Raw genomic sequence first — 12,524 nt, forward strand, 5'->3', positions numbered from 1 at the left:
CCAAAGGGCCAGCTGTGTCCTGGGGAGCATCCATCAGAGCACAGCGGGCCGGGTGACTGTCCCAGGCTGATGTGGCCCCACCTCGAGTTGTGTGTGTGGTTTTGGGTGCCCCAATGTAAGAGGGACATCAAGCTATCAAACTACTCAAGTGTGTGCAGAGGAGGGCGAGCAAGATGGTGAAAGGCCTCGAGGGCAAGACTCATGAGGAGCGGCCGAGGCCACTGGGCTTGTTCAGCTTGGAGCAGAGGCGGCTGAGGGGTGCCCTCACGGCAGCCTGCACCTTCATGGCAAGCAGCGGAGCGGGAGGTGCTGACCTCCTCTCTCTGGGGACCTGTGACAGGACACGGAATGGAGCTGTGCCAGGGGAAGTTCAGGTTGGACATTAGGAGGTTCTTCACTGAGAGCGTGGTCGTCCCTGGAAGAGACTCCCCAGGGAAGCGGTCACAGCCCCAAGCCTGTCAGAGTTCAGTGCTCTTAGTGATGTGGTTTAGTTTCAGGTGGTCCTGTGAGACATGTGGGTCCCTTCCAACTCAAGATACTTCATGTTTCTGTGTTATTAGACTACACAAACCAAAGAGAGGAAGACAATAAAAGAGTGCAAACTCAATTGTAATAAAGAAATGGGTATTTTGTTTACATAAAAATGAAGTCCGGTTAGTTTTGCCTGTAAAAACAAGTATTTACAATATGATATCAATATACCTACGAAATATAGCTAGGTATACCTATACCAGACTGACATGACTTTAGGGTCTGCCTAGTTTCTTCACTTTTAACATTGATGCTGATGCTTCAACTTCTGAAAAGCTTTTTTTGCTTCTTCCTCTGAATTTTGCGTGGCTTCTTTTTATCTTTAACAATTGGCTTTGACTCCGGTTTCACGAGCTGTATTTCCACTGTCTTTTCTTCAGCTGGAGTTTCAAAGACCACTTCAGTGGGATCTTCTCCAATAAGCACCTTACTGCCTTTTTTCTTAATCTTTTGGACTTCCTTCACTTGCTGTTTCTCTCTAAACTTAGCCGCCACTGACAACCTTAATAGCCGCCGATGCTATAAAAAATAAGAATTTCAATTACATCAGGTTTCAAATAAGCAAGATGGAAGAAATCAGGTACTAAAGAAACAAGCGGTAATTTCTCTGCTTAACTGCCAAAATCCTCAGCATAATGGCATCGTTTCAGTTACATTAATATCGCCTTCATTCAATTTTTCACACATTTACTTTGTTCCTCAGTTGTAATGAGTTAGGGCACTCTTTTCTACAAAAGGTTCCAGGGAAAGGCATGCATGTTCTCCTGGACAGACAGCTTGCGAGACCAGTCTTCAAAATTAGTTGCTAAATCAAAGAGAAGATAAAGCTCCTTACCATATTTGGGGACTGGTAATGGGGATTTTCATACAGAGTTGCTCCTCCAAAGCTACCTTGGAAGATTTTTATGAGGTTGAGGACAAAACGAGGCCCAATTTCTACTAGAGATGCATCTTCTTCTATTATCTGCAATAAAAAGATTAATCTCTCATAGACTGAATCAAAGCATATGACCCCGTAGGCACCCTGCATACAGTGATACACAACCGAATTTAAATCCCAGATCCAATGCCACTAAAGCTGATAAGCCGGAATTGTACAAACACAGCTCTATACATATAGCACTTCTTTTGCGTTCAAGCAAGCACTTAAGAGAGTACCAGGTATCTGTAAATGCCTCCTTTAGACCAAGTATGGTTAAAAGACAGGTGAAGATTAGGCTTTGGCTACTGCTGCCTGTTACCAGGACAACCATCACAGAATCACAACTAACAGAGGGTCAGCTGAAGTACATGGAACTTAAACCAGCTCTCTCCAAAGACACAGGAGAAAGTAAGTCATTTTAGTCATGGCCTTTTCTGCTCCTCACACCGCCCCACCAATGAGCAAGGTGGGGGGGCACAAAAAGCTGGGAGGGAACACGCCTGGGAGAGCTGACCCCAACTGACCAAATGGATATCCCATACCATATGGCGTCATGCTCAGTATATAAAGCTGGGGAGGAAGAAGGAAAGGGGGGGCAATGGGGAGCGATGGCGTTTGTCTTCCCAAGTAAGCACCACATGTGACAGATCCCTGCTTTCCTGGAGATGGCTGAACACCTGCCTGACAATGGGAAGTAGTGAATGAATTCCTTGTTTTGCTTTGCTTGTGTGCACAGCTTTTGCTTTATCCATTAAACTGTTTTTATCTCAACGCACAAGTTTTCTCCCTTTTAGTCCTCCGACTCTCTCCTCAATCCCAACCAGGGGCAGAGAGTGAGCGACTGCATGGTCCTATCTGCTGACTGGGGTTAAACGACGACAGTCCAGGCCCATCGTTGAAATTACTTTGTGCAAGCACTAGGTGTTGGCATATCCTAATAATAACAACCATTCTTCCTGTTTTTTTGTAATTAATGTATTTGATACAAAATTACTCCACAGAGCTCCTCTTGAAGAGCTAAAAGAAACCACTAACCTGGTAATTCCGAAACCAGATCCTCTCATCTGTAATGGTGAAGGTGAAAACATGATCTACAAAAGGCTGGCTTTTGGGGTGATACCGTGGTGTACTAAATATCTGCAAAAAAAAAGTCAGTATTTCTAAATACCTGTAATTGTAAGAGACCAAACATAAATGGCTCATTCTAAATTCATTTTAATTTATTAAGATCCCAATCCCAAGTTACATTTCAAAACCCAGAACACATGACCCTAATTCTTTGAAGATTTTTTTCAAGTTCAGAAGTGTAAAACTAGTACTTAAAAAAAACCCTGAGATTTTTAAATATGTTGCCAAAAACCATTTCCAATGAGGAAGAAATGCCAGGCAGCAGAACTAGAGACTGACCTGAATAAACAATTCTTTTAGCAGGGCATAATGTGGCTCCTTGTCGAATGTCTACAAACGAAAAAATGTAATTTTACATACAAAGCTAAATGCAATAGTCATGTAAAGAAAACAAAAGCATAATCAACAAAATAAACCCATACTTACTGGATCAAAAGACAAAAGGGGCCGTGAGCCCCGTAGGCAGTTTCCTGTCATCTTCAATTCAGCCAGTGTGTGAACTACAGTGATGTTTTTAAAAAGATCATTTTAGTACTTACAGAAAACCGTACAGACAAGAAAGCAAGAGTCCAAACACAATAACGTCCACCAACTTACCGTTCTGCACTAAGAATTTAGCTGATGGTCCCTGTGGTGTATTTGAAAGCCTGCAGAGGACAGGTAGTGGGGAGGAGAGAAAAGAAAACCGTTAACAGCAGCCAGCACATATGCTGGATTTCTACAGTATACTCCAACCAGTTATTTCGGTATGGAAGTAATTTCAGTTTTATAGCATTATTAAGCTCCTTTAAAATACTTATAAATAATTGCTTTCTAAACAATTTTGTACAATGCTTCTGTAGACAGTCTACAAAAGCTGTTCATGCATTGTAAACTTGCACTACCCACACAAGTGCGAGATTAAAACAGATTTAACTAAGCAACACAATTTCATGCATTTTTGCTATTACAGCAAGAAACTTTAGGTAGAACGGAAGCATCCCCAGCTAGATATAGAAATGTAAGAAAATGTAACGTTCCCTTACCACATATAGAGATCCTGTTTCTTTTTGGCTTCAAAAAAGATGCACTTATTGCAGTTTTTCATTTCACATGCCTACACAAGACACATCAAATTAGCTGTTTACAAAATTCTGAAGACATTTTCAAAAACTTTCTGCATTATTCTCTGTTTCCCTCTCCAATATCTAAGTTCAAAAGCAAAAGGTCTCGTTTTAATAAATTACACCCACTGATCCCCCAACTTAGGTAGAAGCACTTGTTTTTTTGAAAAATCTCACATATTTATTACAGGAATAATAACTTCACTAAAGCTACAGGCAATCCGATAAGCTCTACAGGATATAAACATTAGTGCAGGAGCTGTGACATTAGGTTATATGTGAAGAATTAGCAATGTCCTACTACATTGTTTGGCCTCACTACATACGTGTTCCCTTCTTTCCTCAAGTATAAACTGTAGCACACCTTTCACCTGTATAGAAAGGCACATTGTGTTTTCTTTCTTCAAGACAAAAGTCCATGTTTAATTAAAGGTTTCATTTTGGTTTTATTAATCAAAAGTCAACTTCCTGTTTCAACATGAGCATCTTGTATTTCCAGAGAAAATAAAAAAGAAGCACCACTTAAAACCTAAATTACCTCATTAATTACGAACAACTGGTCTTTACGGTCCATTTTAGTATCTGGAAGACAAGAATGACGTTTAGAAGGCTGGAAAACTGATTTAACACGAGACGTTATTTTAACAGTCAGTCCTTTTGGAAAAATGTCACTGATTATAAATGAAAAATTAAGAATAACTATCAAGTTGTTTCAGCCATGTTATGCAATAAATAAAGAGAGCAACAAAAGTATCTGTGCACTTACAGGACTGAGGCCATAGGAATAATTTCCCAGAAAAATATTAAGATACAACAACAGTCGCTGTATTTCTGGGCTCAAAAGGGGTTTGGTGTTTGTTTGTTTAAGATAACAGTTTAATCAAAACAGTTATGTACCACATTTTTAAAAAGAACAGACTGTTGTTAAGTTCTTGGTTTAAAACTATTTTGAAAATGTGAGTTAGGGATGATGCCTAACCGTACCTGCTTTAGAGTGAGGCATCAATGTCCTTAAGTCTTGCATTAGGTGCCTTGTCCTGAAATTAATTCCACGAGAAGAGAAAATAAGCACTCGCTCCTTGTTTTTCCATTTACCCTAGGAAAGACACAAAAGTTAAGCATGAAGTTTCTAGCCTTAAAACTACTACAACACATTAACAATAAACATTTGCACGGTAATTACAGGAAAACACAGTAAGAACATCTCTTATTAACATCATCTGCCCATCCTCAGAGAATCACTCTTCAGAAGAGTGCAACTTCCCCACAGAACATGGGGGCAGAAGTTTTCACGTGAAGAACTGCCATCCATCCTGCTTCAGTATGTTCCAACATAAAGCCTTTCACTCATACAAAACATGCAAGTATTAAGCAAGGCATATGAATTACTTATTTACAAAAGCTCATCCCTGCAGAATGAGCTGAGCTACAGCCTCAGCGTACAATTTAGCTTTTCCTAGAGATGAAATCTCAGACTTGAACGTGCTACTTTTTGTTTTTCTTTTAAGGAAAGTACAAGGCAATCACTGAAGCCTTATCAGGGCGATTCCTAAATGAAAGGGCATAATTTCCACGTATCCTTTCTATACAACAGAATTACCCAACCCTCTAAAACACTTCAGACATTAAAGTAAAACAATTTATTTACACTGACCAGAATACCTCTCATCGTATACTTCCATAGAAATAACATACCATCGCACGTTACTTGTATTTTTGCCGGGATTACTAAAAAAAATTACGAATAAGCCTCTCTATCCTCGCTTAGCAGCTGGGTTCCCCTCAGACAACCCCCTACCCCAGCCCACGGAGGCGGAACACCTCCCGAAGGCCCGGCTGGGGCAGGGAGACGAAGTGCCCTTCCCACGGGCGAAGGCCCGGCCCGGGCAGGGAGCCGAGCGGGGACACCCGGCCCAGCGCGGCCCGCTCCGCCCAGGGCAGCAGGGCTGGGAGGTACCTGTGAGACCGGCGGCGGGATGCTGTACTCCGCCTGGCCCGCTCCCGCCTGGCCCGCTCCCTCCGGGCCCGGCTTAGCATCCGGCTTGGCCGCCCTCGGAGCTCTCTTCGCTCGCTTCTTCGGCCGCCCATCCGGGCCGTCAGGCTTCCTCTTGGTCGCCGCCATCTTGCCCGCACCACGCCGTGCTCGCAGCCACCAGCACTTCCGGCTGACCGCACTTCCGGGCGCCTTCACTTCCTGTCCCCTTCACTTCCGCTCTCTTCCTGGAAGCGCCGGGGGTGGCAGCCATGCCGCTGTCCGCCCCGCCGCCCGCCAGCGGGCAGCCCTACCTGCTGTCCGCCAGCCTGGACAACGCCCGCCACCTCTCCAGCCTCCTCAGGGCCGTCCACTTCCAGGACCACGCCACCTGCTTCGCCACCGCCAACGGCCTCCGGGTGACGGTGGAGGACGCCAAATGCATCCAGGCCAACGCCTTCATCCAGGTGGGGGCCGCGCTCCCCGCCTGGGCCCCGGGACAGCCCGTCCCCGGCCTCCGCCGTCAGAAGAGGCCGGTGCCGCTGTAGAGAGGCACCTGGTGGAGGAGTTGTGTAGCAAGTGTACCTGCGGAGAAGGGGAAACTGCAGTGAAACGGCGGCGTAGCCGGGAGAGCGGGCATGAAGGAAGGGCTGTGATGAGGCTGTGGTTGTTTATGAGATATCCGCGCTGCCGAAAGGCCAAGCTCAGCCCCTGGTTTGTTCACGCGTACCTGCTGGCGTGATGAGCATGCTCCCTTGTTTAATGTGTTGGCATCTGCTCAGCCCACTGCTCCTTCCAGCCATACCGTTCTTAGATGCTTGAGCAAGCTCATGAATGGTCTGTCTTTAAGTATTTCTATTATGCTTCATCCCAAAGCCAAAAAAGTAGGTTTAAGTCGACTCTGGAAGAGAGTAACAATTCAGAGACACTCATCTGCAGTGTATCAACTGGGTAAGCCAAGCACTTACAACTGCAGGGCAGCAGTGTGTGCTGCGTCAGAAGACTGGAGCGGTGGTCTGCCTCTTTCGCTCTCTCATTCAGCCAGTGATGAACTTTATCCTGAAACGGTGCTTGAGAGGTTGTGCGTAGACAGGATCTCAGCTACACTGCACTGTCCAAACAGACAGCTTTAAATAGCAATCTAAGTTATTTCTTCTTAACTTGTATTTAGTATAAGATCAAAAGCAGCCTTCCTCGCTTCCCTACTACCTCTTTTGCAGCTGTGACTGCTGCCTTTGCTTCATTTTAATTTTTTAAGGTGCACTTTTAATTTTTTCTTTTAACAATGGCTTAGTTTCTGAGTGTGAGTGGTTTTTGGTTTATTTTTATTTAATGTATATCCAACTTGTAAATGCTTTGTTCTTAAGAACAGGCATCATGCTGGTTCCCGTTTTTGAAAGCATGTATGATACTGGGTATGTAGATGGAAGGGGTGAGGACTATTTTATGGTAGTAACTCAAACCCAACTTTACCTTTCCTTTGTCCTTTAGAGTCTGTTTATTTGCTGTCTGTGAAACTTCAGCCTGAGCTATGTGTGAAAGGGGAGTAGCCTGAGTCTGCTTGTTCTTGCATCTCCCCTTGCTTTCTCCTGCTCCATGCTGCACAGTCCTTCTTTACACTAGTTCTGTATTTGAGTGGGTTAAGCTGGCTTATGAAGTGGTCAGCATGTGCAAGTTGAAGTTAAGCAGCGGGCAGGAGCAGAGGAACAGTGACTGGAGGTTCCTTTGAGAGTGTTGAGCTGTTAAGAATAGTGTAGAGTAGTTCCAGTTGGAAGGGACCTACAATGACCATCAAGTCCAACTGCCTGACCACTTCAGGACTGACCAGAAGTTAAAGCATTGTTCAAATGCCTCTGTAACACTGACAGCCTTGGGGCATTGACCAGCTCCCTAGGAAGCCTGTTCCAGTTTCTTTACCTCTTGGTAAAGAAATGCTTCGCAATGTCCAGTCTAAACCTCCCCTGGTGCAGCTTTGAGACATTCCCATGTGTCCTGTCACTGGATCCCAGGGAGAAGAGCTCAGCACTCCCTCTCCATGTCCCCTCCTCAGGGAGCTGTAGAGGGCAATGAGGTCTCCCCTCAGCCTCCTTCCCTCCAAACTAGACAAGCCAAAGCCCTCAGCAGCTCCTCACAGGACATTCCTTCAAGCCCTCTCACCACCTTTGTTGCGCTCCTCTGGACGCATTCAGGTCTCTTCACATTCTTCTTAAGTGGTGGGGCCCAGAACCAAAGGCAGCTTTAGGCTTTAACATTTGTGGCTTGTTTTTAAATGATAAAAGATACGTGTTTAGGTTTTCATGTTTATGCCATGCTACTTTTTTTCAACTGTGACCTGATTTTATTTAACTAGTTTTGAGGATGAAGACCCCTTTTTTCTTTAATTGATATTGTTACACATAGAAATTACTTTGCATTGCACTGATCTCTGAAAGTGAAAGCACCGAATTTGAGGAAGTAAGTGTAAACTGTAAAACAATTGCAGAAACTCCCTCTCTTCATCTATTTCCTTTCTCTTACAGGCAGAAATTTTTCAGGAATTTGCTGTTCAGGAGGAATCGGTGACGTTCCGAATCAATTTGTCTGTTCTCCTTGACTGCTTGACCATTTTTGGTACCAGTTCTTTGCCAGGTATGGTGCATATTTACCTTGACAGTGTACGTGTATCACTTGTAATCACATAGTGAAACCTGTACATAGCTACAAGGAGATTTCCAGTCTTGGCAAAAACATCTGACTTCCTCCCCTTAAGTCCTTCTGAGCACGGCAGCTATCACAGTTAATCAGGATCCATCCTGTTTACTGAAACTAACACAAGTATGTGTTGTGGCAACAGTCGATGCAGAGAGGAGAGGAGCTGATGGATGTGACCTAGCCAGTGTGTCAGGGACTGCTGCAGCAGGAGAGGCTAAAAGAGCCCAATTCAGTTTGGAAGGTGGAATAAAGGTATATGTCTGTGTGATGCTGTTGGGGTAACTGAGAAACAGAAGAGTCTTCCTGTGAAGATAATGTTTCCTGGATCTATGTAAGGCACAAAAGAACTGCTTCTTTTGGGAGAGAACCCCTTAGTGGCATGAGGTCCAATGAACAGCCCCAGCTTGCACCCTTGCTCTGGTTTGGGGCTGAAGATCTCAAATAATTTCTGTAATCTTGGTAAGAAAACATTGTCAAGTAGTTTGTTCAGGAATCTTTGGCAAGTTGTGTGATGTTTAGGCTGGAGTTCTGACTCAGGCCAGTGCTGTACCCTACCACTGACACATGCTGTGACTGCCTTCCCGTCGATCTGTTTTCAGTCCAGGGCCCAGATCATCCACATCACAAAAATGCTAATTTGTTCCCAAGTGCCCTTCACTTAGGGGGAAGACCTGGGCACAGCTGGCGGAATAGTTCCTCCGCAGCCCATTCATGGTAGTCAGTGTGGATGTAGAGAGCGCCAAGGTTCCCTCTGCTAGGGGGGGTGCTTCACGCCGTCACATGCTTTTAAGTGGCCAGCAGGGCAGGCTGCACATAGCACCAGGTTAAAAGACCACTGCTTGGGCAAGCTGGGGTAGCCTCTTATCAGAGCTGTCACTTTAGGCTGAAAAAGCACAAAGGCTGTCAGTACATCTTAAGGCAGCAGGGGATCCACACTGGGCTTGCAAGGGACTCAGGCTGAGTAATTGCTTCCAACTGTAGCGAAAATCGGCACACTGGGAGACAGTATAGACATAGCTTGGAATTTGTCTTGCTAACAAATTTTGTATCAACTCAATGATAAATGTGATCTCTTTTCCAATATTTCTGTGGCTTGTGCAACCTTGGAACATCCAGCTACCTCAGAAACATTGACAAGCAAATACATGAACTAGGAAATGTTCTGGTGCAGATTTACTGGGCTTGAAGAAGTCTGCAGGGGTTCCAGGTAGCACCGTCAGTTCACTGTGCTCCAGCTTCCAATGCTGTTATGTGGCACCTTCTGTTCCTTCCCTTCTTCAGGCTACGCCTGTTTTGTGAGTATCATCTCCAGCTTGCAGATACGGTACTGAGGAATGATACTTACCTAAGGTCTCACAAGAACTGGCTGGATTGGTAGCACTTCAGGTGCTGTAAGAGCACTTTAAATTTTGCTTGTCAAGTGCGTGAATTACAAAAATCAAGTAGGCTGTATTATTAATCCTGTTTGTAGTCTTTTCAGTGACAGAGGTGTGTGGGAAGCTGCCTTCACAATTATGTGTACAAATATTGAATTGCATTAACCCATTTGTTTAAACAAAAAAAAAAAGGTCTTTGTGAATTTTATTTCCTATAAATCAATTATAATTTGTTTTTTTACTTGATGGTTGTTCAAAAAATATTTTCTCAAGCAAAAATAACAAGTTAGCATGGCTGTGTGGGTGCTACAGGATGCACTATGTACTCGTGTGAAGTAGAGTGATAACCATGACCCATTTTTTTTGGGTTGAACTCCACATTCCTCTGCCGTTTCTGTTGTCACTCTGACCAAAGGCCTAAATCAACTGTAGTAAACAGCACTCTGGTTTTGGGAAACCAAACATCGGGATTGTGAGTACCTAGCAAAAGGAGGATGTGACCGCAATGCAAGCTAAGCTGCATTAACTTCAGTTTAGGTTGCACAAGTAACAAGAGTAGTGAAGAAAGACGATGTGAGCCAGAGAGCGCCTTGGGACCGTGAAGGATTTTCCAATTCCACTGAACTATTTGTAGCATATCCAGCGTCATTGTCACAGCTGGTGTTCCCCGTTTGGTACGTGACATGAGTTGGATTTGAACTGGTGGCTCTGTACGAGTCATTTCATTTTGCTGCGTAACCATTAGCACTTACAGGGCGTCCAGGGGGCTGCACTAAGCATGCTGCATTAGTGTATTGGAGGCTGGACCAAACATGGTAAATCAAATTGATCTGTGTCCCGTATGCCAGGAAAATGTGAATTTTCTAAAGGGAACACATGCACAAGCTAGCTCCCAGAAGAACGTGTGTTTCCTTCTCTTTTTCAGGATCAACAACGGCCCTTAGGATGTGTTACCGTGGTTATGGTTACCCCTTGATGCTGTTCTTGGAAGAAGGAGGAGTAGTGACAGTGTGCAAAATTAACACTCAGGAACCTGATGAGTTGTTAGACTTTGATTTCTGCAGTACAAAAGTTGTTAATAAAATTATCCTGCAGTCGGAAGGGCTACGAGAAGCATTTGCCGAACTGGATATGACCAGCGAAGTTCTGCAGATTACCATGTCTCCAGATAAACCCTACTTCAGGTACTGGAAACTATTATTTTCAACTCAAATGTTGATGCTTGGCCTCCATTGGTAAGGACTGGAAGTTTTCAGGGTGAAGAGGGGGGAGCTATTTTATAATATTGCTTTATTTCAAGAAGAATTGTAATGAGTATAGCAAATCACTATATGTAATCTAATTAGCGTAGTAACAAATATATTGACAGCCTGGTAAATGTGATACTAATGCAGACAGTTTAGCATTTTTAATTAAATAAAGCCAAAAAAGCCAATAATGTTTTATGAAACAGCCATTGAGATATGCAAGATGACCGACTCTGAGCTTTAGAGAGCTGTGATCAGGTACTTTGAGATGTTGCCTTTTGTCTTCCAGGTTATCCACTTTTGGCAATGCAGGAAGTGCGCATCTGGACTACCCTAGGGACTCTGATTTGATGGAAGCATTCCACTGTAACCAGACCCAGACAAACAGGTTGGGAAGTCTGTGATCAGTGCCCTCTCTGGCAGCTCGTGTGTTCTTGGTGGGAAGTTTAAAAGGCTGGTTTTGTGTTGCTGCAACATTTATTTCACCAGTACCGGGCTGGGGTCGGGGCTGGCGGCGGGGGGGCCGGCGGAGAATAACTTCTGATCTAATAAAAACCTGCGACCAAAAGCTAAGCAATAACAATGTCTGTCCAATGTTGTTACCAGGAAGAGATCAAATTAGCACGTTGCTAATTGCTTTTTAGTTACTCTGTCACTTTAATTGGAAGTAATGTTTCAGCTCCTCTCTACACAGTGTTATTTTTTTTTTCAGATGACTTCTTTTTTTCCCCCTTCAGGTACAAGATTTCTTTGCTTAAACCGTCTACAAAGGCACTGGCATTATCTTGTAAAGTGTCCATTCGAACAGATGCTCAAGGATTTCTTTCACTGCAGTATATGATTAGGAATGAAGATGGACAGATCTGTTTTGTGGAATACTATTGTTGCCCTGATGAGGATATTACTGAAGCTGAGCTCTAGATGTATGTTTTGGTGTCTGTACTATATTTATGGACATGTATGAATACTATATTTTTTTGTATGAATACTGTATTTATTGATACACTTAATATTGTTGGCTTTTTTTTAACTGTGGAATTAGAAATACGAAGACTTCCTTTTTATTCCCTTGTAAACGTTTCTTAGCCTTGACTCCGAAAACTGAGGCTGAAAAAGCAAAGAGAGGACTTGATCTCCTGTAGGCAACTGATTCCAGCACACTTGTTAAAGTGGTGTTCGTGTAGTATGTTACTTTTTACAGTGTTCTCCAAGAATTTTTGTTTGTGTTTTTTGTCTTTGGCTTGTTCTAAGCAATTACACAAGGGAAAATCTGAATCCCAGCTGTATGTTAGCCGGTTAACTTTCAATGACTTAAAAATAAAACCAAAGTTGTCTTGAAAGAGGATGGCATTTTCAGACTGATTTCTTAATAGCAGCAGGTGGTTTCCTTCTGGCAAATGCTGACACGTTTTGCTGGTGAAGCCAGTAGGCTCCTCTTTATCTTGATTAATTAATATAACTCAGTTCCTTGGAATTTCATCTGATGATACCAATTTACCCTTTTGTCTGCAGTACTCGTGTTGAATTGGTAAATTAAGATAGAAGCCAGGATTT

General features: G+C 43.6%; 2 protein-coding genes across 2 annotated transcripts; one reads left to right on the top strand and one right to left on the bottom strand.

The window, feature by feature from the left end:
* Positions 1 to 590: 590 nt before the first annotated feature.
* BRIX1 (biogenesis of ribosomes BRX1) lies at positions 591 to 5,855 on the bottom strand. Its single transcript, XM_054186111.1, has 10 exons — positions 5,642 to 5,855; positions 4,669 to 4,780; positions 4,223 to 4,266; positions 3,607 to 3,677; positions 3,179 to 3,228; positions 3,008 to 3,081; positions 2,861 to 2,911; positions 2,489 to 2,590; positions 1,367 to 1,495; positions 591 to 1,050 (listed from the first exon to the last, which is right to left on the bottom strand). The coding sequence occupies exons 1-10, from the start codon at positions 5,804 to 5,806 to the stop codon at positions 793 to 795; spliced, it is 1,056 nt and encodes a 351-aa protein (XP_054042086.1). The 5' UTR covers positions 5,807 to 5,855; the 3' UTR covers positions 591 to 792.
* A 35-nt stretch (positions 5,856 to 5,890) lies between these two features.
* On the top strand, positions 5,891 to 12,310 carry RAD1 (RAD1 checkpoint DNA exonuclease). The gene is made up of 5 exons (XM_054186112.1): positions 5,891 to 6,123; positions 8,176 to 8,284; positions 10,649 to 10,907; positions 11,260 to 11,358; positions 11,708 to 12,310. Exons 1-5 carry the CDS (start codon positions 5,929 to 5,931, stop codon positions 11,889 to 11,891), a joined length of 846 nt encoding a protein of 281 aa, XP_054042087.1. The 5' UTR covers positions 5,891 to 5,928; the 3' UTR covers positions 11,892 to 12,310.
* The last annotated feature ends 214 nt before the right edge of the window (positions 12,311 to 12,524 follow it).

The sequence above is a fragment of the Rissa tridactyla genome, chromosome Z (genome assembly GCF_028500815.1).
Source record: "Rissa tridactyla isolate bRisTri1 chromosome Z, bRisTri1.patW.cur.20221130, whole genome shotgun sequence".
Taxonomy (NCBI): domain Eukaryota; kingdom Metazoa; phylum Chordata; class Aves; order Charadriiformes; family Laridae; genus Rissa; species Rissa tridactyla.